This window comes from Balaenoptera acutorostrata, chromosome 18 (assembly GCF_949987535.1).
Source record: "Balaenoptera acutorostrata chromosome 18, mBalAcu1.1, whole genome shotgun sequence".
Lineage (NCBI taxonomy): Eukaryota > Metazoa > Chordata > Mammalia > Artiodactyla > Balaenopteridae > Balaenoptera > Balaenoptera acutorostrata.
In genome coordinates, this window is record NC_080081.1 from 33,595,619 (window position 1) to 33,622,963 (window position 27,345).

A 27,345-nucleotide genomic window follows, 5' to 3' on the forward strand; every position below is an offset into this window, starting at 1 on the left:
CGGCTGTCTCGAGGTTTCCCCGCGAGAGGGGTTTACTAATATCCTGGAGGGGGAAGGAGCAAACCTCTGGGTAAAGTGTAGTTGTGCTATTGGGCTCCACGCTTTACATTTTCCGCCGGAAGAGCACTGTCGGGGTCGGGATTCCTAGCCGCGAGGCAAGATGCTCAAGTCCAGGACTTTCTTAAAAAAGACGCGGGCGGGCGGCGTGATGAAGATCGTGCGCGAGCACTACCTGCGGGACGACATAGGCTGCGGTGCGTCTGGATGCGCGGCATGCGGCGGTGCGCACGAGGGGACGGTCCTCGAGCCGCAGCCCCTGGATCGGGTCAGCAGCGTCTGCCCGCAGCCGCACTACTTGCTGCCTGACACCAACGTGCTGCTCCACCAGGTGCGCCGGTAGGCGGGCGAAGCGCGGGCACAGCGGCGCCACCAGGAGAAAGGGAGATAGGGAGACTGATGCCCAAGGAGGAGCGTCTTGGGCAACATCACGTACTTAGGGAGAGGCAAACCCCGTCAGGACCTATGCCTCCTGTCGCCCAGGCCGAGGTTCTTTTCCATGTACTGTTTCGGTTTTTTTTTTTTTTTTTGAGTTCTTGGAGTTATAGGAATTTTAAATACGTAAATTTTCTAACTCCTGGTGTCTCTTCTGCCTTAGATTTTAATGTCTGGAGGTCGGGGACCTGGGCTTCTGTGGCCTCCAGCCTGCGACCCCCAGGCAGCTTGTAAGTGCCTACGAACGAAAGCTATGTGGGCCAACGTATTACTTTATTAATGAAGTTAATTCTACAAAGTTTTGTAATTAGCCTATTTACATGTGTACTTCCTTAATGGACCTGAATGGTTTTCTATTGCAAAATAGCTCCTTATTTAATGTACAGTTAGTGTTTTTTTTTTTAACCGGCAGAGTTTCACGTTCAACAGAAGGAATTTATGAATGAACACAGGAAAAAATTAACTCTTCATTTATTTATTTATTTGTTTATTTATTTAAAAGATTGATGTCCTTGAGGACCCTGCCATCAGGAATGTCATTGTGCTACAAACAGTTCTCCAAGAAGTGAGAAATCGGAGTGCTCCGGTATATAAACGAATCCGAGATGTGACTAATAACCAGGAGAAGCATTTCTATACATTTACTAACGAGCACCATAGGTAGGGGGGAAATTATGTCAATTATCAGGAAACTATAGAATTAGGTAAACTGGGGGGAGAGTTCCTGGCGGTAATCTGTGACATCGTCAGAAGATACACCATAGGTTTCATACTTCTGGGAGTAATATTTGGTTCTTACAGTTTACAGACCTTGCTAAGGTCACATAGGCATTGATTGGGTCAAACCCAGAACCAAAGTCTCCTGGCTCCTCGGCTATGATAGGTACTTTAATTTCCAAAATGTTTTCATTTTGAATTGGTTTTAGCATGAGTTGAGCAGTAGGAGTTTGGAAGATGAGATTTGCCTAGGTTTCTGGAATACCATATTATACGACTAATCAACATAGTTTAATAAAATATAGGAGTTTGTGAAGGAAAGCTTTAAAAATATAAAGCAGATATATTCTTAATGGGCTCTTAAAAGTTAAACTAATACCTTATAACTGAACATATTGACGACAGTAAGGTTAAGAAATAGAATTCTTTATGTTTCAGATTCAAGACCTTCGTTTGAACTTAATGTGTGATCTTATAAAATATATTGCCTGTTTCTTATGTTACATAAATAATTTATGATGAGTCCTAGCTTACTTTTTTTTTCTTATAAATTTATTTTATTTATTTATTTTTGGCTGCATTGGGTCTTCATTGCGAGCGGGCTTTCTCTAGTTGCAGAGAGTGGGGGCTACTCTTCATTGTGGTGTGCGGGCTTCTCATTGCGGTGGCTTCTCTTGTTGAGGAGCACGGGCTCTAGGCACAAGGGCTTCAGTAGTTGTGGCACACGGGCTTCAGTAGTTGTGGCTCGCGGGCTCCAGAGCACAGGCTCAGTAGTTGTGGCGCACAGGCTTAGTTGCTCCGCGGCATGTGGGATCTTCCCGGACCAGGGCTCGAACCGTGTACCCTGCCTTGGCAAGCAGATTCTTAACCACTGCGCCACCAGGGACGTCCCTAAGTTTCCTTTTATTGGATCAGAGTTTCTCAGTGTTGGCACTATTGACATATTGGACCGGATAATTCTTTGTTATGGGAAGGCTGTCTTAGGAATTGTAGGATGTTTAGCAGCAGCCCTTGCCTATATGCAGTAGATGCCAGTAACAGACCTCCCCTCCCCCACCAATCCATCGAGCTGTAACAACCCAGAATGTCTCCAGACATTGTGAAATGTCCCCTGGGCGGGGGGAAATCGCTCCCTGGTTGAGAACTGCTAGATTAGACAGTAGATGTAATAATGAAATCCCATTGGAATATGCAAATTAAAAATATTTAATTTCTCAAATTTCTCTTCTTTATTCTTATATCCCACACTTAAATACTGTTGTTATAAAGAACATCAGTAAAGCACCTGTAGACTTCTTATTTCTGTCTCCTCCTCGAAATCCAGAAACAGAAGCTTCACTGTTTTCCGGCACTCAAAGACCTAGTTTCTGTGGAGCGTGATCATCAGATTTTTAATCCAAGGTTAGCAATTTTGTTAGCTTAAGTGCAGTGAATAGAGCTTAGCAATGCTGGGGTTGACAGGAAGAATAAGACACTCGAGCAAATCTCATGTAAGATCGTTGCTCAGTCATGCTAAAACCAATTCAAAACTTGATAAGTGTCTTTGATAAGCTTAAAAGCATTATCAGGTGTATTTAATGGTGAATAATAAAATAATTCTGAAAACCATATATATAAGTATAAAATTCTAAAATTGAGCCTATAATCTTTAAGAAGTAGGTAGAAGTTATTGTGCTGAATTTTGTTATTGTACTTAAATTTGGCTTCGAAGAACAGATTTAAAGAAATAAGTATGCTGACACTTGATAGCTCAAGTGGATAGACTTAGAAGGAATATGCAATCATATCTGTATCTGGTCTTTCAGTCTCTAGATGGCGTTTGTCACTTATTCAGGGTTTACCATGGATAATTTACGTGCATTATGTATTTAATAACTATAGATGAGTCATATGATCACAAAGCATCTAATCATACAATTAGCTTTTAGGAATTCCTGATAATCTACAGTTTGAATGAAATCTCATTATCAGACCTGCAAAGTTTTAGTATAGTTTTTTTCCAACAAACTGTTACTTTTTTAATGTCCCAACCTCAAGTAGAAATTCTGATCTTGAATTTTTCTTTTGGTGAAATAAATTTATTTTAGTCTTTTTATTGCTTCATTAATGTGATTTTCTTCTTTTCCAAGCAAGTTGTTGTCTTAAAAACGTGACTAGAAGGATCTTATTTGTTTCCGCTCTGAGGTGTAAATGTGAATACATTCAAGAGAAAAAGATGTACTGTTGACTTTTAAGTTTAGTAATTATTAAGCATCTATGTCCTAAGACTTTTTACACGTGCTTGATTCTGTTGTTTTCCATTTCTTTCTTTCTTTTTTTCCCTTTCCATTACATTTAGAGAAACTTATGTAGAACAATTACAGGGAGAAACTTCTAATGACAGGAATGATAGAGCCATTCGAGTAGCAGCAAAGTGGTACAACGAACATTTGAAGAAAATGTCGGCAGAGAATCAGCTGCGAGTTATCTTCATAACCAATGACAGGAAAAACAAAGAGAAAGCCATAGAAGAAGGGATAGCAGCTTTCACTTGTAAGTCTCCATGGAGACCGGACTGTTAGTTGATGTTTGCAAATGCATATAAAAACTATCATCAGGCCCATAATCAGATGTTCATTTGACCATTTGGTATTTTCATAGTCCTATATAACTTAATGTGATATTTTTGTATTTTTTTTGATTTTGCAGCATTTCTAAGCTAAGTGAGTTGTGCCACCAGTGGCTATTAATTTCCCTATCAAGACTTGGAATTGGCTTAGCAATAAAAGCTTATAGATATACTTGACCCACTGCCTTTTGGGCGTGACCACCTCAACAGAGAGGACTTCCCGCCCCCCCCCCCCAAAAAAATTGACATATGTACTGTCACAAACAAAAGAAGAGGAAAAAAACATATCTAAGGGGGATAAAAACACATTTGAATTTATCAAGAACAAAAAACTTATTTTTCAGGTGAAGAATATGTAAAAAGCCTAACTGCTCACCCTGAACTCATAGATCGTCTTGCTTGTTTGTCTGAAGAAGGGGTATGTTTGAGTTTGTTTTATTTTGTTTTTGAAAAGTGAAATTATTAATGTAACCACTTCCGGATGTTACGCTTATAGTTACCAAATTTAAAAATTGGAATATCGGTGGGTAAGCTGGAATTGGAATAGGAGTTGGGTTATAAACAACAAGAGTGGCTCTAATAGGCTTCTTATCAAAATGCCATCCCTAAAGACTTGACTTTCTCAAATAGCGCTGTTTACTGATATATCCTCAGCAACCCGAGTAGGGCCTGGCACAAGGTGGCACTATCTGTTTGATTAATAAATGAAGGAATTCATGGCTGGCTTGTGATAAGGAGTAGGTATTTGACAAACAGAGAAGTGGCGGGCACTGCAGAGAGCATACAGCTGTAGCATCAATTCCATAGGAGGAGGGAGGGAGTCATAAGAGGTAGAACGGGAAGGCAAGGGGCCAGATAGTGTGGACTTAACAATTTATTCTGTTAGTAATTTTTAAACTGTCTTATAAAGGTCTCCCTAAAAGGCTGCTACGAAGAGAAGTTAGCAGATAGGACTCTGGGCTCCCTACCTTATATTGTCAGGCTAAAAGACATTAAAGGTGGATGAGAGTGTGTCTAGGAGGAACAGAGGAGAAGGACCAGAATTGTTACTTATTTTGGAGACTACTCTAATTTCGATTTGTAAGATGATGCATTGTATCAAGGGCAAGATTAGAGGCAGAGGGATGAGAAAAGGGATCACTGCAATAGTGGACTTGAGAGGGAACCATTAAACTTTGTGAGCTGATATTTCCTTGTATGTAAAGCGTGTTTAGCAATAATGACTTCATAGTGTTATTAGGGTCGAATGAGGTGACAACAGTTGTATTAATAAAATTCTTATCTCAGTGCCTGGCAAACAGCTATGGTAAATGTAAATGGTAGATACTATTGATATAAAAATTGGTTTTATGTAATAGAACATTATACGTACATCCAGTCTTCACAGCATTTTCTCCACCCCTGCTTGTCTTCAACCAGCTACTTTACAAAACTAAATGGAAGTGAGAAAATAAAAGCTGGGCTTGATTTTTAGAATACAGATTTAGGATTATCCTGTCTAATAGGTAGCCACTAGTTGCATGCGGCTGTTTAAATTTAATTCAGGTTAAAACTTCAGTTTCTCAGTTGTACTATTCAACTTTCAAGCATCCAGGAGCCACTTGTGCCTAGTGACTACTGTACTGGAGATCACAAAAAGAACACTCCCTTTATCACAAAGTTGTTTTGGATAGCACTGGTCTAGAAGAAGAAACAAGGAGTAATCCAACATTGGTGATTGACTGTATTTGATTATGCACTATGGTACGGTGAGTGTAGGATATGGTGAAATTACAGTCGGTTCTATTGTTAACACATGTGTGTTCCTCGAAGTCCCTGTGCCATGCAAAATTATATAATGAAAACCACAGAGCTAAGGGAAAATGTGGTTAGGGACACACTCAGAAACTTCATGAAGCGGTGAAAAGAGGGTTATCTAAATTTGAACAGAAAGTTGTTACACCAGATGAAGATGGTGTGGCTCGTAAAACACAGTGATCTGAAGTAACTGATAGATGTTTGAGAGGTGTGTGTGTGTGTGCGCCTGTGGATTCAGCTTGGTTCAGCTAGGTGCAGTTTTCTGCATTCACCTGGTTTTTTTTTTTTTTTAACATCTTTATTGAAGTATAATTGCTTTACAATGGTGTGTTAGTTTCTGCTTTATAACAAAGTGAATTAGCTATACATATACATATATCCCCATATCTCCTCCCTCTTGTGTCTCCCTCCCACCCTCCCTATCCCACCCCTCTAGGTGGTCAAAAAGCACTGAGCTGATCTCTCTGTGCTGTGCAGCTGCCTCCCACTAGCTATCTATTTTACATTTGGTAGTGTATATATGTCCATGCCACTCTCTCACTTCGTCCCAGCTTACCCTTCCCCCTCCCTGGGTCCTCAATTCCATTCTCTACGTCTGTGTCTTTATTCCTGTCCTGCCCCTAGGTTCTTCAGAACCATTTTTTTTTTTAGACTCCATATATGTGTGTTAGCATACGGTATTTGTTTTTCTTTCTGACTTCACTCTGTATGACAGTCTCTAGGTCCATCCACCTCACTACAAATAACTCAATTTCATTTCCTTTTATGGCTGAGTAATATTCCATTGTATATATGTGCCACATCTTCTTTATCCATTCATCTGTCGATGGACAGGTAGGTTGCTTCCATGTCCTGGCTATTGTAAATAGAGCTGCAGTGAACATTGTGGTACATGACTCTTTTTGAATTATGGTTTTCTCAGGGTATATGCCCAGTAGTGGGATTGCTGGGTCGTATGGTAGTTCTATTTTTCGTTTTTTGAGGAACCTCCATACTGTTCTCCAGAGTGGCTGTATCAATTTACATTCCCACCAACAGTGCAAGAGGGTTCCCTTTTCTCCACACCCTCTCCAGCATTTATTGTTTGTAGATTTTTTGATGATGGCCATTCTGACTGGTGTGAGGTGATACCTCATTGTAGTTTTGATTTGCATTTCTCTAATGATTAATGATGTTGAGCATTCTTTCATGTGTTTGTTGGCAATCTGGATATCTTCTTTGGAAAAATGTCTTTTTAGGTCTTCTGCTCATTTTTGGATTGGGTTGTTTGTTTTTTTGATATTGAGCTGCATGAGCTGCTTGTAAATTTTGGAGATTAATCCTTTGTCAGTTGTTTCATTTGCAGATATTTTCTCTCATCTGAGGGTCGTCTTTTCGTCTTGTTTATGGTTTCCTTTGCTGTGCAAAAGCTTTTAAGTTTCATTAGGTCCCATTTGTTTAGTTTTGTTTTTATTTCCATTTCTCTAGGAGGTGGGTCAAAAAGGATCTTGCTGTGATTTATGTCATAGAGTGTTTGCCTATGTTTTCTTCTAAGAGTTTGATAGTGTCTGGGCTTCAATTTAGGTCTTTAATCCATTTTGAGTTTATTTTTGTGTATGGTGTTAGGGAGTGTTCTAATTTCATTCTTTTACATGTAGCTGTCCAGTTTTTCCAACACCACTTATTGAAGAGGCTGTCTTTTCTCCATAGTATATTCTTGCCTCCTTTATCAAAAATAAGGTGACCATATGTGCATGGGTTTATCTCTGTGCTTTCTATCCAGTTCCTTTGATCTATATTTCTGGTTTTGTGCCAGTACCATACTGTCTTGATTACTGTAGCTTTGTAGTATAGTCTGAAGTCAGGGAGCCTGATTCCTCCAGCTCCGTTTTTCTTTCTCAAGATTGCTTTGGCTTTTCGGGGTCTTTTGTGTTTCCATACAAATTGTGAAATTTTTTGTTCTAGTTCTGTGAAAAATGCCATTGGTAGTTTGATGGGGATTGCATTGAATCTGTAGATTGCTTTGGGTAGTATAGTCACTTTCACAATGTTGATTCTTCCAATCCAAGAACATGGTGTATCTCTCCATTTGTTTGTATCATCTTTAATTTCTTTCATCAGTATCTTATAGTTTTCTGCATACAGGTCTTTGTCTCCTTAGGTAGGTTTATTCCTAAGTATTTTATTCTTTTTGTTGCAGTGGTAAAAGGGAGTGTTTCCTTAATTTCTCTTTCAGATTTTTCATCATTAGTGTATAGGAATGCAAGAGATTTCTGAGCATTAATTTTGTATCCTGCTACTTTACCAAATTCATTGATTAGCTCTAGTAGTTTTCTGGTACCATCTTTAGGATTCTCTATGTATAGTATCATGTCATCTGCAAACCAGTGACAGCTTTACTTCTTCTTTTCCAATTTGTCTTCCTTTTATTTCTTATTCTTCTCTGATTGCTGTGGCTAAAACTTCCAAAACTACGTTGAGTAATAGTGGTGAGAGTGGGCAACCTTGTCTTGTTCCTGATCTTAGTTTCAATGGTTTCAGTTTTTCACCATTGAGAATGGTGTTGGCTGTGGGTTTGTCGTATATGGCCTTTATTATGTTGAGGTATGCTCCCTCTGTGCCTACTTTCTGGAGAGTTTTTATCATAAATGGGTGTTGAATTTTGTCGAAAGCTTTTTCTGCATCTATTGAGATGTTCATACGGTTTTTATCTTTCAGTTTGTTAATATGGTGTAGCACATTGATTGATTTGCATATACTGAAGAATCCTTGCATTCCTGGGATAAACCCCACTTGATCATGGTATATGATCCTTTTAATGTATTGTTGGATTCTGTTTGCTAGTATTTTGTTGAGGATTCTTGCATCTATGTTCATCAGTGATACTGGCCTGTAGTTTTCTTTCGTTGTGACATCTTTGTCTGATTTTGCTATCAGGGTGATGGTGGCTTCGTAGAATGAGTTTGGGAGTGTTCCTCCCTCTGCTATATTTTGGAAGAGTTTGAGAAGGGTAGGTGTTAGCTCTTCTCTAAATGTTTGATAGAATTCGCCTGTGAAGCCATCTGGTCCTGGGCTTTTGTTTGTTGGAAGATTTTTAATCACAGTCTCAATTTCAGTGCTTGTGATTGGTCTGTTTGTATTTTCTATTTCTTCCTGGTTCAGTCTCGGAAGGTTGTGCTTTTCTAATAATTTGTCCATTTCTTCCAGGTTGTCCATTTTGTTGGCATATAGTTGCTTGTAGTAATCTCTCATGATCCTTTGTATTTCTGTAGTGTCAGTTGTTACTTCTCCTTTTTCATTTCTAATTCTATTGATTTGAGTCTTCTCCCTTTTTTTCTTGATGAGTCTAGCTAATGGTTTATCAATTTTGTTTGTCTTCTTAACAAACCAGCTTTTAGTTTTATTGATCTTTGCTATTGTTTCCTTCATTTCTTCTTCATTTATTTCTGATCTGATCTTTATGATTTCTTTCCTTCTGTTAATTTTGGGGGTTTTTTTGTTCTTTTTCTCTAATTCCTTTAGGTGTAAGGTTAGGTTGTTTATTTGTGATTTTTCTTGTTTCTTGAGGTAGGATTGTATTGCTATAGACTTCCGTCCTAGAATTGCTTTTGCTGCATCCCATAGGTTTTGGGTCGTCGTGTTTTCATTGTCATTTGTTTCCAGGTATTTTTGATTTCCTCTTTGATTTCTTCAGTGATCTCTTGGTTATTTAGTAGCATATTGTTTAGCCTCCATGTGTTTGTATTTTTGACAGATTTTTTCCTGTAATTGATGTCTAGTCTCATAGTGTTGTTGTTGGAAAAGATACTTGATACGATTTCAATTTTCTTAAATTTACCAAGGCTTGATTTGTGACCCAAGCTATGATCTATCCTGGAGAATGATCCATGAGCACTTGAGAAGAAAGTGTATTCTGTTGTTTTTGGATGGAATGTCCTGTAAATATCAATTAAGTCCATCTTGTTTAATGTATCATTTAAAACTTGTGTTTCCTTATTTATTTTCATTTTGGATGATCTGTCCACTGGTGAAAGTGGGGTGTTAAAGTCCCCTACTATGATTGCGTTACTGTCGATTTCCTCTTTTATCGCTGTTAGCACTTGCCTTATGTATTGAGGTGCTCCTGTGTTGTCACCTGGTATTTTTTAATATATCAATTTCATTGGAACACATTTGTGTTTTCAAAACAAGCATTATAGGAGAACTGACTGAACTTAGCAAGGGCGTCTAACCCCAATTTGGGCTGTCAAGGCTTCCTGATAGAAGTAATGTCTAAACTGAGCTAGGAGGGATGTTAAGAAAGCAAATTGCTTTGAGACAGAGACATTTTAGCTACATTATGTAAGGGAGTTAACCATGTATTAACATTAACTAGGGGAAGAGCATTTCATGCAGAAGGAACAGTAAGTTCAAAGGCTCTGAGGTTAGAATAAGTTGGCAAGATCAAGAAATAGCTAAAAGTGTGGCTGGGATGGAGTGAGCAAGGGAGAAAATGTTAGGGATGAAGTCAGAAACGTAGGTAGAGACCAGATCATTTAGGGTGTAGTGAGTCATGGAAAAAAAAACCCTGGATTTTAGCCCATGAGTGCTAGACAGCTGTTGAGCAGGAGAATAGTAACATCCTTTTGGCTGCTCTAAGGAGAATAGACTAGAAGCAAGATCCTCCAATTAGGAGGATATTCTAGTACCCCTGGGAGACAAGACAGAAAATTGGATCATGGTAGCAGCAGTTAAGGTGGTGAGAAGTAGTCAGATCAGATATTGGGTATATTTTGTTGATACAAATATTTTGTTGATTTTAGGAGTTGGTGATAGATTGGATGGGACTATGAGGGAATAATTAGTTAATCAGTTAATTAATGTATTTTAATAGACCATATCATTAATTAATTTATTTAATGGATCATAGTATTTAATAGGTCCATATTTTTTTAAAATAGGTTATATTAGTTTATATGATGGTGAGGACGTGATAGTAGAGAGGGGGGAAATTTGATTCCAGAGAGAGAAGGTAATTATAGGACAAAGTTCTTGAATAGAGGAGAGGAGATGATAGGTAGATGCACATAGGTGAGCAGATTCAGCGGTAGGGAGGTGAAGTAGGTCTCGAGTGACTGCTTCTGATTCTCAGTGTGGAGATGGAGGTCCTTCATCTGAGAGTGAGGAAGGAAGACAAGGAACTTGGAGAGGTAAGCAGAAAAAAAGAAGGTATAAAGTATTCTCCTCAGAAGGTAGGAAATTTAGGAAATGAAGAAAACTAAAGAAGCCAAGCAATCAGGATTTTGGATGTTGAGGTCTTTGAGAATCCTGGAGGGTGTTGTGGTGGATCTACAGTAGATGCCAGCCTACCTCTATCTAACAGCTTTAGCTGTTTAAAATAATCCAAATAAAAATAGCTTTTCTTGTGCTTTCAGGAACCACAGTCTTTTCATGCAGTTGAGGCTTTCCATTACCCTTTACATACCTACCCGCTCACTTGATCACCTAACTACACACCTTCGTTCCAGGAGGCCTGGGTAGGGGTAGGGGGGTACACAGAGTTTCTTAGTGTTCTGCATCTGTAGCTGACACCTAAGTGTAATGAAATGGAAATGTTTGTGTATTTCTAAGAGTAGAAAGCATATTTTTTTTCTTACTGTGCTATGTTCATTCAAATTCATACAGTGGTATATACCATAATGTGGATGATGGTTTTAAAAAATACCTGATGGTGTTAATAGTTGTATATGGAGCATACAAAAGACTCACTACTAACTATATCTCTTGGTTTGTTTATTTCACAGAATGAAATAGAAAGTGGAAAAATAATATTTTCAGAGCATCTTCCATTAAGTAAGCTACAACAAGGCATAAAATCTGGTACATACCTTCAAGGGACATTTAGAGCCAGCAGGGAAAATTACTTAGAAGCTACAGTCTGGGTTCATGGTGACACTGAAGACAATAAAGAGGCAAGTGTGTACATAAATTCCTTTTACACTAAAATGTTTTCTGTTCTATTTTTTTCCACAAGTGTTTCACATTTTTGTACAAGAAGTTAAATTTGCTTTATCCTCCCAATTTATCAGCTTGAAGAAAGTTATGTGAAAGGTCATAGATACTAGTAGAATTAATCACTTTTTCAGAAAACTGCTTATTGAGGAAAAGAACTATTAACCCACTTTTAAGAGAATAAAAATCTAATCAATAAAAAACCCCACTATGCTACCTCTATTTTCTGTATTATGATCTATTGTGGGAATACTATTTACATAATGTATAATTGCTCTAGAGAGCTTCACACACTTTAAAGCAAATAGCAGTTGTTTTGGGGTGCTGACTATTGGGCAGGTACTCGTCTCATTGCTTTGAACACTGCATTTCATTTATTTTCAACTCTGCCTGTAAGAGTAGGTACTCTCTTTTTTGTTTTACCAATCAGGACCCTGAGATTTAGAGAGATTAAGAAATTGTGGTACTAATGTAAGAGTTATGGTAGAGCCATGAACACAACCCGTATTTTCTGACCATGTGTTTTCTATTTGCTATTGAGAAATTAAGAGGGCAGAGTAAAGGGCCCCACTATAAAGGAAGAAAATACATAAAGGAGGGGAAATAGAAACATAGAGACATCAGAATATATCTAAACTTCTGTAGGCAGTCTTCCCATTATTATATTGCCTTTGAAAATATCTGGGCATGTGTCATTTGCTGTTTCAACAGATAATCTTACAAGGACTTAAAAATTTAAACCGAGCTATTCATGAAGATATTGTGGCTGTGGAGCTTCTTCCAAAGAATCAGTGGGTAGCACCATCTTCTGTGGTTCTACTTGATGAAGGTCAAAATGAAGATGATATGGAGAAAGAAGAGGAGAGAGAACGCATTGTATGAAACCAAGAAAGTTTTATTTTTTGTCTGTGTAGCTTTGAATAAGTTGTTAATGTATTGTCTTTGGAAAAAATTAAACAAGTTTCATTGCTTTCAGATTTATTTTATTAATATTTATTTTATTCATTATTTATAATGAATAAAATTATAGTTCTGTCAGTTTAATAATATATGTCATACACATAGTTGATTTCTTTTCCTCTAAGTAGTCTGCCTTTATATTAATGTCTTACTTTGCTCAAATAAGACAAAGGTTTAAATACAAAAAGACTTGAGTATGAAACTTGAATTCTGACATTCAGGTGTACGATCTGGCTGAATTAGTGAGGTTTAAGTAAATACAAATTTTAAATTTTCTGAAATGCGTTTATGTAATGTTAAAGTTCCCTCAGCATAAGAGATGTACTTCTGGGCCCTTACAAATGGGTCTGTTTAATAATTCCTTCTCTATTACCATATTCATTATGAAGAGAGTGCTTTCAGTTGTTTCTTATGACCTAAAGTCTACCTGATATGACCTATTTATTTTCCCATTTTAGAATTAAAAGAATAATACAAGTAGTTGGAATTCACACAACATTAGTAGTAGTTCTCTTTATATGAATTACATTCACTATTCTGGAGTCTTACTATAAAATTATCTTTGCAGAGTCCAGGCCATAGGAGAGTGTTAGAGGTGAAATACCATAAGGTTCTTCTGCCATTTCTAATAAGAACTATTATTTGTTTGGGTTTATATTTTGGATAAGGATGAACCTTTAAAGATACATCTCTTTTTTAATGAATTAATAAATGCCACTCAGCTAATTATTGAAAACTAGTACTAAAATCCTAGTCTTTTAATTACCAGACCTGTGCGTGTGTGTGTGTGTGTGTGCACGCACATGTGTGCAAGTCAGTAAATCTTCATATTAAAACTGCAGAGTCCAGTTCTGACATATTTATTCAGTTACTTTTCTTTTTTCGATTCTCTTTTTTTTTGTAGTGCTTTATCATGGAACTGTTTTTGTAGTTTTGTTTGGCATGCTCTTGCCTAGAATTTTGAAGCATCAAAATTCCGTAGTTTTATGTCATAATTTACTGCCTGAGAAAGTATCTGTATTCTAATTTTGAAGGGAAATTGTCTCATTATCCTTACAGGAAAGATAACTGAAGATTTTTACTTTTATTTTTACATCTCAGCTTAAGACTGCTGTAAGTGAAAAAATGTTAAAGCCTACAGGTAGAGTTGTTGGAATAATAAGAAGGAACTGGAGACCATATTGTGGCATGCTTTCCAAGTCTGATATTAAAGAGGTGAGTAAACAGCATGTTGCTATGTAATAAAAAAATGAAATACATTGAATAGAACTTAGAGCCCTCACCTTGCCCCCATCCCTAGCCTTTTTTGTATGTGTAAAATCTTTTTTCCTAATTTTCTCTAGTCAAGAAGACATCTCTTTACTCCTGCTGAAAAGAGAATCCCTAGAATTCGGATAGAAACCAGACAGGCCTCTACATTAGAAGGGCAGAGAATTATTGTTGCTATTGATGGTTGGCCCAGAAATTCCAGATATCCAAATGTAAGCTTGAATTAATCATTTTATTTTAGAATATTTAATTAAAACTTTGGGAATAAAGTTGCTTCTTTTCCTGAAAATAGAATCTGCTTTTGTATAAAATACATACTGAGATCTAGAAGTATTTCACAGTTACCTGATAAGTGTACGTCCAATTTGAAACTTAATTTTAGGAAATTCCAATGTAAATCATTTGGTGACTTTTACTCAAACTTCCTAACAAATAACTTCTGGTGACAGCAACTACAAAAACAACATTTGAGACCTAAGTAGATTGTAAATAAATGAATTTGGAAGGTAGGATATTTGAAGCACATTTTAAACTTGAAAAATAATAGGAAATAAACAGACACCTTGTTATATGAGAACCGGGGCCTTGGGAAGTCTCCCCCATAAATCACTTGAGAAGTCTTTGTCATTTTTAGCTTTAATTTACCTAGTTGTCATTTTTAAGAAGTGTGGAGAACATTTAGAAATACTAAAGTGATATGTAAATGTTCAGGGATTTAATGTGATAGTAAAGTATAAATTGCTAAACAGAAAGCTGTAAAATACACCTTTCTAATAATATCTTTTGGTTTTAGGGACACTTTGTAAAAAATTTAGGTGAAGTCGGAGACAAAGAGACTGAAACAGAAGTTTTGTTACTTGAGCATGATGTTCCCCATCAGCCTTTCTCACAGGCTGTTCTTAGCCTTCTACCAAAGATGCCCTGGTGCATCACTGAGAAGGTATGTTGAAAAGAATTCTTAGTGAATCACTGTATCTGAGCTACTAATTTTGTTTGATTTCTGTATGTGTTTTTTTAAAGTATGTAGAAACCGTAGTCCCCTCCTCCCCTGCATTTAGTTTGGTACAGAACTCTTAGGTATCACGGAAAGCATTTGCTTTACTGAAAGACAGACTTTTCTAGGGGACAGACATTAGCTTATGTCAGACTTTCCAAAGATGAGGAGTTCACAAGTTATAAATCATGATGTGCAGTTATAATTAAGAAATAAAGCTTTTTTTAAAAAAATTAATAGATATTGTTGATTGCATAAGAGCTTGTGTTACATCTGTACCACCAAAATAGTTTTTTATTTCTTAATAATGTGGCATCTTCTAGGACATGAAAAACAGAGAAGACCTGAGACATCTGTGTGTTTGTAGTGTGGACCCCCCAGGATGTACTGATATAGATGATGCTCTCCATTGTAGAGAACTTGAGAATGGAAATTTGGAGGTATTCATAATTATAATGACGTTCTACCCAAATATAGTACTGGTCTTGAGTTAATTTTCTTTTGACCCATTGTAGAATTTGTTTGTGAGTTATTTATGTCTCAAGTAGAGTCAGTTGTAGCTGCAGAGACTAATGGGCATGTAAAAAATTGAAATGGTAACTGTGACTAAGGTCCTTTTTCCTTTTAGCCATATTTCTTCTCATTAGAACTCCATTAGTACATTTACCCAATTAAGCATGTTGACATCCTTTTTATCTTTTTAAGGTTGGTGTTCATATTGCTGATGTTAGCTATTTTATTAGACCAGGAAATGCATTGGATCAAGAATCAGCTAGAAGGGGAACAACTGTGTATCTTTGTGAAAAGGTAAGTATGTTAAATTTAGAGTGGAATTTTGATACATCATTTCCATCATCTGTTTTATTCTTAATAATAAAACCATCTGAGGTATTTCCTGAGAAGAGGACAGCCTCAGTATATAGTGAAATATGAATTACTACTTTGTTAATTGTGCAGTTTGTCAAAATCATGGGCACTTTTGGATTCTTGAACAGTCTGGAATAGTACATGAATTAGCTAAAAGACATACATAGAATAAGATGGCCTTAAATCAGTGAAAATATTGGCAATGTGTTTTGTTATTGAGTGACCCAAATAACAAGTAGATGTAGTTGATATAAATTGTTGTGTAGCATTTAACTTATTATTGGTGGGTAATTAATATGTTTTCTGTTTCTTATATATATAGTTAAGTCGAGTCTGTTCTGTCACAATTTACCATTTATTCCTCATTAAGTATGCTCCCATAAACTTACAGAGAAAAATTGTGAAAGTAGAAGGGAAAGTTAAGCTTAGTCTGTGATAAATTCATTGTCAAAGTTCTTCTGTGTAGCTTTTTTCCATAAAAATTTAGTGTTTCTCTTTTTTGAGAATGTTGAAAACACCCTGTAGTTTGTGTGAAGTATTGGAGGAAGGGCCAGTCTTAGAGCTATTAGGGCCTGTGTCTGTTATCTAGCACAAACGTATTGTACAGACCAGAGATTTCAAAGTTTCAGAGCACAGCTAGGTGGGTAGTGTAGAGAACTTACACTTAGACCGACTGACATGAAATCCAGTTTTCTTTCATTGCTTCCCTCTCGTAAAAATTGTGTGTAACTACTTTTCTAGAAATAGACTTTTTATTTCACATTTTCTCACTTCTTTTCACAAAGGCCTTTTCGCTCCCCTTGTAAGATCAAGGCTATTGATATTTGAGAGTAGAACCTCAGAAACTGTGTGGAGACAGCTCAGTAATCCACAACTCTGTTTTATTCGTTCCAGAGGATTGACATGGTTCCAGAGTTGCTTAGCTCTAACTTATGTTCCCTGAGAGCTAACGCTGACAGGTATTTATGCACATTTCTTCATTAAAACGTAGTATTTCCTGCTTCAACCGATTCCCATTAACAGATACCATCCATTTTTCCTCATAGGTTGGCATTTTCATGTATTTGGGAAATGAATCACAATGCCGAAATCTTAAAAACAAGGTTTACCAAAAGTGTCATTAATTCAAAGGTTGGTTTCATGGTTACTACTTCATGTTTAACATCTTTGGTGCTTCTAACAATGTTCTAGATCGTTTTGAAAAAGTTAGGCTTATTAATAATAAGCACAAGTTTTTCCCCGGTGTTGCAGCAAAATCTAGTTGTTTTCAGTTATTTGCTAAATTCTTGCTGTTATTTAGAAATGAGTTTATGTGGCAGTTTTCCTGTATTCAGAAACTTACGAAGCCTATGTACTAGAGGAGACCAAGTAGGTTTCTTTTAGCCCTAACTCAGGAACTCCAGTGTTTGATGTTGTCCCAGTTTATAACTGGTTAGTATTTTAAAAGATGGCATGTACACCGTTGCCTTGTTCCTCACATTTTCTCACTGAAATAATGTCATAAATCATGGTTGAATTCCAGTAGGACTAGCCTGAGATCAATGTTCACACAGAATGGAGCCAGATTATGTTTTTCTCATTCTTCTCCTTTTTTTTATACTTTTCCCCAGATTCCTTTGTGTTCTTATTTTGCCCTGAATCTACCTCTGATGTTTGCCAAACCACTTTTCTTCCAATGATCTGTTTTCCAAGTTTACCTGCTTTTTCTCTCCCTTTGACATCATGCTTTTCTAATCAGCTAGTGATTGGAAAGAAAGCAGTGTTAAACTGACAGATAATAATGTGTGAATGATTTAAATTTTCCTAGATTAGTATTTTTAAATAGGATGAGTTTATAATTCTCCTAGACTTGGTCAGTGTAACAAAATTATATGAAAAAAATTAGTAAACATATAACAGAAAACATTTTTAGATGGAGAACTCTTATCCCCTAATAGATAAGTTGGTTCTCCCAAGAATCTGACCTGGTCTGCATCACCTAACTCTCTTATACTATTCCTGATTTTTACTCAAAAACCTGCTTAGAAAAAAAAAAGCTAAAAAATGGTATTTTCCATAAGGAGGGAAATAGGAACAGAGGTACCATTTGTATATTTGGATTGTAATTAGAAATTAATGTTTTCTACTATGATTTTTCTGATTCTTAGGTTAAATACTTAATTTTGGGTATTTAGTAGATTTCCTATAAAACATGATATCTAGACTATTACAATTTTATTAATTATTTGCAGTGAGAAAGGCAGTATTGGTTCTCTGGAAAGGATTTCACTTTACAGTCATTATCAGAGAATGATCTAACCTTCCTTTTATTTTATTTTAACATTACCTAAGTATTTATACATTAACTGAACTATGAGTAAAGAGTTTAAACTGTTTACTAACAATTCTACCATTTTATTTTGTTTTAACATAAGTTCGCTTATGTTGTGTAATGCATCAGATAAGAGTAAATGAACCAGAAATCATAGGTGTGGAGTATAAATATTATAGATAGGAATCTCTTCTTTTGTTATTGATTTTAGGTTTTCTGAAATCATGGATTTTATGTAGTGGAAATAGGAGAACATAGTAAGGCAGTTTTTATAAGCGTTGTATTAACATATGGTTTCTTTTCTAGGCTTCCCTTACATATGCTGAAGCTCAGATGAGAATTGATTCAGCAGCCATGAATGATAGTATTACTACTAGTCTCCGTGGACTAAATAAACTAGCTAAAATTTTGAAAAAAAGAAGAATTGAAAATGGGTACATTTCAAAAATAGTTATTAAGATTTGTCTTAATTCACCTATCCTGGTATTAAGATAACTTGTGAACTCTTTAAAGTGTTTTATCATGGACAAGGATGAATTATTTAATAGGCTGAAGAGGGACTCTTAAGTAGAAACATTCCATTTCTTCTAGATACCTTTTTAAATGTTAGCAGCTTGATTCTGGACTGATGTTTATTCAAGAGTTCTGTTGTGTCAAAGATCTTGATATGTTTGAGTTAAAGATGTTGAAGAAATTCTAGGAAGGCAAGATTGTCTTAAGACTGTTCTATGGATTGTTCCTGATTTTAATTAGAAATGAGTTTCAAGATTGAACATTGGTTTTCAGATGTTTAAATAAATTTAGATGAAGTCCTTCTTGCACTTAGAGTTGGAAGAGATTTTAGAGATTGTTTAATCCAACACCTTCATTTTTTTAAATGATTAAGAGTTACCTAGAAGCAGTCTTTCCAAAGATCTGATTAATAGTGGCAGGTTTACATCTTTTAGCTGTTATATCATGGCATTTGCCGAACTGCAGAGGAGTTTTAAGGAGTATCCAAGTACCCAAACTTGTTTAAGTAGTTAGAAGAAATTTGATTCTTGAAAAACATCATCAGCTGTCAGAGTAAAGCAGGTACTTGAGCCTTTCATATGTTGGTCTCTGGGCTCCTGTGCCCATTCAGGGTAGGTTCACAAGTAGTTACTAAAAGTGTTTTTGTTGGGGAGTGCAAACTCTAGATCTGTGCTGTTTTCATAAGATGTGCCTATTTAAATTAAAATTCATTAAAATTAAAGAAAATAAAAAATTCAGTTCCTGAGTCACACTAGCCATATTTCAAGTCCTCAGTAGCCACATTTGGCTAGTGGCTACCATGTTGGACAAGGTGGATTGAGAACATTTCCATCCCTGCAGAAAGTTCCATTGGACAGTGCTGTTCTAGGTATTTATGCTGAGCCAACCCTATCTCTACTCACACTTCAGTTTTCTGGGAATTTTCTTATGATCCTTAGTATGAAACTTGGAACTGTATAAGGATAATTTGGATGTCGTAAAACCCAATGAAACTATTGCTCAAGTTTGTCATTAAGATGTAAATAAGAGTATAGTTAGATTTCTTTTGTAATACAAAACAACACATTTTTCATCAAGTATTCGTTTATTGAAGGTTTTCAGTATGCCAGGCATCAGAAGAATGTTTGTTGTAAAAGCAAAGTGAATAAAACAAATTGAAACTCTATTTATTTTGGCAGTTTTAAAGTAAGAGATGTAAATTTGCATCTGTAACAGCTTCCGCTAATTAGGACAGGAAGGATATTTCGTTAATTTGAACTCTCTGTACTTCTAGTTTTGTAAGTATTGATAGTCATCTACTGGTAAAACATATCATCGAGTCTTCTCAGTCTTAGGATGAATAGAGAAAGGAATCAGTAAAAAAATTGGTGTCTTTCACCTTCTTAAAGGATATGTTGTGTCTTAAATTATATCTATCATATGTCTATGTTAAAGAATAAATGTCACGTTTTAAATGTTCTGTGAAGAAAAAGTGATCAAAATGTGATTAGTATACCTTGCTCTTCAGGTCAAGATGTATTGATTAACACAGATTAATTGTGGTTTAGAACCTTATTGTAAATTATGCATGGAAGGAAAGGAATATTTGTCAGGATTCCCTCTCTAGTATTTCTTCTGTAGTTCTTCTAATAAAGGTGAAGAGTCAAGGGAAAAAAGGACTTGGAATTCCACTTAACTTGCCCCAAATCATCTTTTTCCCTTCTTTGTGATTGTCCCAAATTACCCAGCCTCATTAAAATCCTTAGTTTTAGGTTGATTTGGAGCTGACCTGATGAAAATAGCATCAAGGTGTGTAGAAACATAATACTTGCCTTGCCTTGTGGGAATTTACTTTTCAAAGGAGAACTTGCCAAATCATTGAATGAACTGTGCATGTAAAGCACTTAGCCTAGGGCACTCTCTGACCCACAGCACTCAGATATTAATAGCCATTAGTGTTTGTGACATTAGTTGTAGTTTGTCTCCTCTCCTTGGTTGAGTGTATGTGGAAGATACTTTTGATCTGGGGATCTTCTGATGTTACTGATCTACCCATGGCAGCTTCCCTTTTGCCTCTCTCCACCATCCCTCACCCTAATACGTTGTTTCCTGTAGTAAATAAAATACTATTGATTACCTTCTTTATTTATAAAACTGATTACAAACTCTTGTAGCTAAGTAAAAACTCAGTTTCGGTACAGAAGTCATTCAAATCCTGAGATACACAAGGACTCATTTTGTTGTGTTGCTCCTGTCCTCCCTTTTTAAATGCATTTTAGAACTGTAAAATATTAGGCTGTCCGTGAAAATGGAACATAAAACTTAGCAGATAGTCATAAAGCTTTCATAAGAAAAACTGTTATGCATTTGTTCTAATCATTTTCTGTTTTAAAAGAATCACTTCCAGAATTATATCTGTTACTGCTCACATGACTGATTCACCTCTTTATCTTATTTAGGGCTTTGACTCTTTCTTCTCCAGAAGTTCGATTCCACATGGACAGTGAAACTCATGATCCTATAGATCTGCAGACCAAGGAACTTAGGTATGCAATTTTTTTGATGGGTAGTAGATAAGATTTTGATTTTCATGTAATATCTAGTATATATATTAATAAAACATATTTGTACCCCAAATATCTATTTTTAGTAGGGTTATGATTTCTACAGAGTTTTTTTTACTTATGAAATATAGAGAAAAATAAATGATTTCACTTTCTAGTCTTTTTTATATAAAATTTATGTATCTTATTTTTAAGATAAATATTATAAAAGGAAAACTGCCAGTTTGGTTTGTCTTAATGTGTGGTATATTAGAACTTGACTAGTAATAGCTATGGTAAGTAAAGGAAGATTGCCCTCATTAATTTCTTAAGTATTTAATAGAGAATATACTGTGATAGGATAGAATAGTGGCCAAACACTGGGCTTTGAAGCCAGACTGCCTAGATTTGGATCCCACTTCTGCCAGTGACTCCGGACAAGTTATTTGACCTCTCTGTGACTCGATTTATTTGTCAGTAAAATAGGATTGGTAATGGTACCTACCTCATAGGGTGTTGTGAAGAATAGTCAGAGGTTAGGTATTGTTGTTACTGCTTTATTGATTTGGGCTAAGATTTAGGAGGCAAGGTTGGTTTTGATGAAATCAGAGTTAGGCCTCTTTTCCATGCTTATTATGTAAGGTGATCTGAAATTAATCATGCATTTACACTTTTCTAGTAGATGACCAAGGATTAAAAATGGGAATATACTCAAGTTTGTTAGTTAGGACCAGTGTGTGCGTTATAGCATTAGAGCTAAAATTTAAAAATACCTTTGGGTGAATTTCTGTGCAAATAAGTCTAATGTTAATAGAAACAGTGAACCCAATACCAAGGGCTTTTTTGAGGAAAATCTTGAGTCTAGTTTTGCCAAAGTAGAACATCACCCATTTCTTCTTACCAAGAAGAAAAAACACATTTCTAAGAGATTGTCCCATAGTTTTAAAGGTACGATTAGAGGTCTTCCTAATATTAAAAAAAAAAATAATATATTTTAGGAATTTTGTCAAGAAGTTATAAGATGTTGTTAAAAATGGAAACATGAACGACAGATTAATAATGCATGTTCAGTAACTTGGGAGAAAGAAAGCACTATTAAACAGAACACAGATCATTTACTAAACTAAATTTTAAGTGGACATAGACTATGTAGAACGAAAAACAATATCACGTTGGTTAAGAGCTTTGAAGTCAGATTATATGGGCTCAGATCCTGTTTCTACTGATAATTCTAATCTTGAGCAAGAGAATGATGTTACACATCTTTAGTTTTCTCATCTGCAAAGCAGGACTAATATTTATATCCATATATATATACATATGTGTGTATACGTATTGTATATGTGTATGTATACACACACACATATCACAATGTATATAGCACTTATAGCACAATGCCTGGGCCATAATAAGCACCCAAAATAGCTATTTTAAATATCTCTTCATTTTGGGGTGAAAGTTTATTGGTGAACGTTTTCATTTTTTTAAAGCCAAAATTGATATGACCTAAATAGCTTTTAATTCTTAGAAAACTTGATTTCTGTGGACTTATAATTGAATAAAAATCTGTTTGTACTCAGCATAAAGAGGTGAAAATGCTTATGATTTAGATTTTATATATTACTAGAGTTAGTAAAGCTTCTGTTTTTTAATGCCATTTGTAGTCTCTTCTAGCCTGAGATTTACTCATGGAGTAGATGCATAGTAAGAGATCGTTAGCACAGCAGCTGAGAAATGAAGGGGATATTAAGTTCTTAAAAAAACACATGTGCACACACACATGAATGTTTACATAGGAATTTTCATTATCTCTTGGTAGAGAAGGTAACCTGTGAATGATATATAGAAGTCTCATTCTTTTTCCTTACTTAACGATTTTGCCATTGGCAGAGAAACAAATTCCATGGTGGAAGAATTTATGTTACTTGCCAACATCTCTGTTGCAAAAAAAATTCACGAAGAATTTTCTGAGCATGCTCTGCTTCGAAAACATCCTGCTCCCCCTCCATCAAATTACGAAATTCTTGTTAAGGCAGGTAAATCCAAGGTAAGGTCCCGTAGTTTGAAAAAGCATCTGTATTTGTGTAGTGATCTAGCCATTGCACTGAATAGTCTATATTTACCTTTCCATAAAAATTTTGTCGTCTCCTGATGCAAAAATATGCCAGTAGTTCTTTTAATTAAAAAAGAAAAAAAAAAAAAAAAGAAGTCATCTAACTTGGGTGTGGTCATCTCTTCCCACATTGAAATCATTTGTTTAATAAAATCCTTTAATGTCTTTAAATAAAGAGAGCCCTATACTAAAGCCAGATCTTCCAGACTAAGTTATTTATAATATCCTGAACGTATTAAGCTCTTCCATATCTCTGTGCCAAACTTTACACATGTTCTTTATACCTGTGTTACTTCATGCCTCCTCCGAACTGTCTCCCTTTAGAGACTTAACAGATAGTTTTTTTTTATCTTTATCTTCAACTCACTTAAGCCCTCTTTATGTCATGCCCCTAAGAAAGAAGTCCATTTTTGCATATGTGGAAAAAAGGAAAAACAGAGAAAGGGCACCCATTTCCTTACCCCCTTATACTCCCTGCATCTGGTTAGTAGACTTATTGAGGCATGATTATCCCTACCCTTGGGGTGACTGTGGCTTACATTGGTTTTCTTTGGATCACTTGCTCAGGCCCCATCTTTCCTGTCCAGAAGAGAGCTGGAAGAAGGAGTGTTGGATTTCAGGGTATTATTCTAACAGGATGACGTTGGTTTCTGATTTTTCAGACCTTTATGGTGGGCCTGCTCCTATCATATCCATCAGAACAGAATCAGCTTCTCCTCTGCTCCAAGGATTGTACTGTAAATTGGAGAATTTTCCCTTACTGTCCTATTTCTTTCTATGACCTGGGTAGAAGAAGGAGGATATAAGTATTTTTGCCTCATCTCCCAAAGTAAAACAAGCAGCTACTTGCTGTATCAGCACGTTGAGCTGTAGTAACCAATACAGTTTTATTTTGCCTCTGGTCTTTACTTCTACTTTGAATGGAGGGAAACTCTCTGCAGAGAAAATCCAGATATGCTGAAAAGTATCCAGATCTACTTTGATTTTTTTTCTACCCTAACAAAGATAAGGCAAGTACAGATGGGACTTTGAGAGAGAGCACTAGTGCTCCCAGTATCCTCTTCCCCTTGAAATTGCTTAAGAATGTTGATACTGTAGTACCTTCAAATGCGTTCAGAAAATTTTAAGGTTTAATGTTGCAAAAAACAACCATTACTTTTTATAACTTTATTTTTAGTTCTCCTAGGTTAAGGACAAAAGATATAAACACTTACTACGTGGTCAAAAAACACCGTATTTGTTCAATCTGATTGGTTATATTTTCAAGACATGCTGGTACTGATTTTAAAATGTTTAATATGATGCTTTTTCCCTCTTCTTTATCCACAGAATTTGGAAATTAAAACTGATACAGCCAAGGCTTTGGCTGACTCTTTGGACCGGGCTGATTCACCTACCTTCCCATATCTAAACACCCTGTTAAGAATATTGGCAACTCGCTGCATGATGCAAGCTGTGTACTTCTGCTCTGGAATGGATACTGATTTTCATCACTATGGCTTAGCATCCCCAATATACACACATTTTACTTCACCCATCCGAAGGTACTTTTTCCTTATGAAATTAGAGATAGGAAATAGTTGATTTCAAATTTTAAAAGGACATTTTAATGCGAACACAGCACGATTCTTACTTCTCCTTCATATATCTAGATACGCAGACATCATCGTTCATCGGTTGTTGGCTGTGGCTGTCGGGGCCGACTGCACGTACCCGGAGTTGACGGACAAACACAAGCTTGCAGATTTATGTAAAAATCTCAATTTCCGGCACAAGATGGCGCAGTACGCTCAGCGTGCATCTGTGTCTTTTCATACCCAGGTATTTGCCTTCTATCACTAATGTTAGAAATGAAGTTTTGTTCACTTTTAATTGCAGAATTTATTTTTTTTGTTAACTTCAGAATATTTTAAGACAATCCTTGATAAGGTTGTATGCTTTTTTACAGTTATTTTTCAAAAGCAAAGGAATAGTAAGTGAAGAAGCTTATATTCTATTTGTGAGAAAGAATGCTATTGTGGTGTTAATTCCAAAGTATGGTTTAGAAGGCACAGTGTTTTTTGAAGAAAAGGACAAACCAAAGCCACGGCTTACTTATGATGATGAGGTACAGTATTTCTAATGTTTTTATTTTGGGTTTTTTTTGGAGGGGGGACAGTTGCAAATGGTACCTATAAAGGGTAAAATTATTTTTGTACCCTACAGAACTTTATGCTAGCTAAGCTTATCGTTTTACTCACAATTTCTCGGCTCAGTATATCTTCCCATATACGAAAGTTGTTCTTGATTTCTTTTATACCATGTAAAGTTTTCCCCTCTAAGGAAAACTTGAATTATGCTTTGTCCCTAGTGGACAAATGGATTAAAGTAAAGGAATAAATGGCTCCAAGAAGGGAATTTTTTCAACCAATTCCAAGTGTCTCTTACCTGACACACTCCCTACTTCCCTAATCTTAGTAGAACTACAGAACAATAAATTCTGCCCACATTACCTTTGTGCTCCTGTATAACACCAACAATTTGCTAATTAAAGGGGTGAGAATCCTACAGTTAACGAATATATATTGGGACCACATTAATGAAAGGGGGAGGTTTGCACATAATTAGGTCATATGTATGTGAGTTTGTTAGACCAGTGGTTTTTGTTACGTTGAACACCTAGATGCTGAATAAATATTGAAGTTTTTTTAGAATTTAAACTTTTAAATTAATATGGAAGATAAATTATAAAGAATTAGAACCAAGCCTCAAGTGTAAGAAAGCAATTAAAATGTGTTTTGTTTAGATACCATCACTTAAAATAGAAGATACAGTGTTTCATATATTTGATAAAGTTAAAGTGAAAATCATGTTAGACTCTTCTAATCTTCAGCATCAGAAAATCCGAATGTCCCTGGTAGAACCACAGGTAAGTGTCCATGTTGTGGTGGAATAAACAGTACCTATTTTGTGAAAGAGACTGATATAGTCATAAGTTATTTCTGTTTAAGGATAGAATCCTGTAAGTATTGTGGAGGACAAATATCTGCATAGGAAATCCTATTTTCTCACTGATTTCCTTAGGCCATGGGAACCCAGGCATCTGGGCTTCTTCTGAGGTCCTTGGTGCCAAAAGTGGAGTTCTGAGATCTGCCTAGTTCTTTCTGAAATCTGCACTTCTGAAGATCAAGTTAAAGTGTGTTTCACCTAAGACATTGGTTCTTAACCTTGGTTCTGCCCCCGACACACCTGAGGCCTCTGATCCTGACAGAGTGGCTCACAGCTAGGATAAATTGAACGTTGTGGTTAAACACACCCTTCCCAAATGACATGCTTCTACCTGCTGAGATCATGTCTGCCTTTTACATTCTGAACCACTGTTCCTTTGTGTGTGAAATATATACCAACACATACATCGTGCGGAAAATCTACTGCTCCTTCTTCCCCCTACCACCCCTGCATCTTTTTGAACTAAGCGTCAGTGGGGAAGGGGAAGATGAGAATGAGATTTATTCCTTATTTTACGCTTTTACTCACTGATTTTTCCCATTTGCATTACTTTAGATACCAGGAATAAGCGTTCCTACTGATACTTCAAACATGGACATTAGTGAACCAGAGAGAAAGAAGAAGAAGCTTCAAAAATAGCTACAGTCAAGGAAAAAAAACTTCAAAGATTGGTTTCCTTAAAAAAAAAAAAATCTTGAGGGAACACTTGTAAACCTAAGAAGTGTGTGATGCAGTTTGTTACTTCTAAGTACATTTTAATAGTTTTTAAAATTTGCATTTTTATTGAACTGTTGACTGTGTCTGTCCCATCATACTGCTTCCTTTCTGGATTGAACAGAACTATTTATGCAGAAAAACTCGATTGAACAAGCATCACTTAAATCGTGACAGGATAACAACTTGAGGGACCTGTAAAGATCATTTAAAGGGGGCACTCACCTGCTCACTGAAGAGGAGATGAATTTTGCATAAGTAATTTGATTATCTACTGTTGATAGAAAAAAACTGTAATTTTCCTATGGAGAAAATATAACATTTTTAGAAGGAACAATCTATTCTTTCTAAGTCTTGAAAGCTGTCAGTGTACGGTACAGCAGTTTTTAGATTTCAAGACAATGAAGACAGGAGCTGTCAGGGACTTCAGCATTTAATCTCCTTTGCCACTTTTAATTTACCCGACTTATACTAAGTGTTCCTTTACTATTAAAAGCCTCCTGCATTTTA

General features: G+C 36.0%; 1 protein-coding gene across 3 annotated transcripts; it reads left to right on the top strand.

The window, feature by feature from the left end:
• The first annotated feature begins 54 nt into the window (after window positions 1–54).
• DIS3 (DIS3 homolog, exosome endoribonuclease and 3'-5' exoribonuclease) lies at window positions 55–27,345 on the top strand. 3 transcript variants are annotated; one of them, XM_057532682.1, is made up of 21 exons: window positions 55–388; window positions 995–1,152; window positions 3,548–3,741; window positions 4,162–4,235; window positions 11,377–11,544; window positions 12,296–12,460; window positions 13,646–13,759; window positions 13,888–14,025; window positions 14,607–14,753; window positions 15,131–15,247; window positions 15,513–15,614; window positions 16,569–16,633; window positions 16,721–16,805; window positions 18,292–18,419; window positions 20,937–21,023; window positions 22,911–23,067; window positions 24,463–24,677; window positions 24,786–24,954; window positions 25,082–25,240; window positions 25,919–26,041; window positions 26,677–27,345. In XM_057532682.1, the coding sequence occupies exons 1-21, from the start codon at window positions 161–163 to the stop codon at window positions 26,758–26,760; spliced, it is 2,877 nt and encodes a 958-aa protein (XP_057388665.1). In that variant the 5' UTR covers window positions 55–160; the 3' UTR covers window positions 26,761–27,345. The 3 variants fall into 3 exon arrangements, with proteins under 3 accessions (XP_057388665.1, XP_057388666.1, XP_057388667.1); XM_057532683.1 differs by lacking the exon at window positions 55–388 and adding an exon at window positions 665–722; XM_057532684.1 differs by lacking the exons at window positions 55–388; window positions 995–1,152 and adding an exon at window positions 2,391–2,610.

Bases quoted from the DNA above. Each gene is read 5' to 3' on its own strand.
- DIS3 (XM_057532682.1), top strand. From the start codon at position 161: ATGCTCAAGTCCAGGACTTTCTTAAAAAAGACGCGGGCGGGCGGCGTG. The intron at 1,153-3,547 runs GTAGGGGGGAAA...CATTACATTTAG, and splicing joins TTTACTAACGAGCACCATAG to AGAAACTTATGTAGAACAAT. The intron at 13,760-13,887 runs GTGAGTAAACAG...AATTTTCTCTAG, and splicing joins CCAAGTCTGATATTAAAGAG to TCAAGAAGACATCTCTTTAC.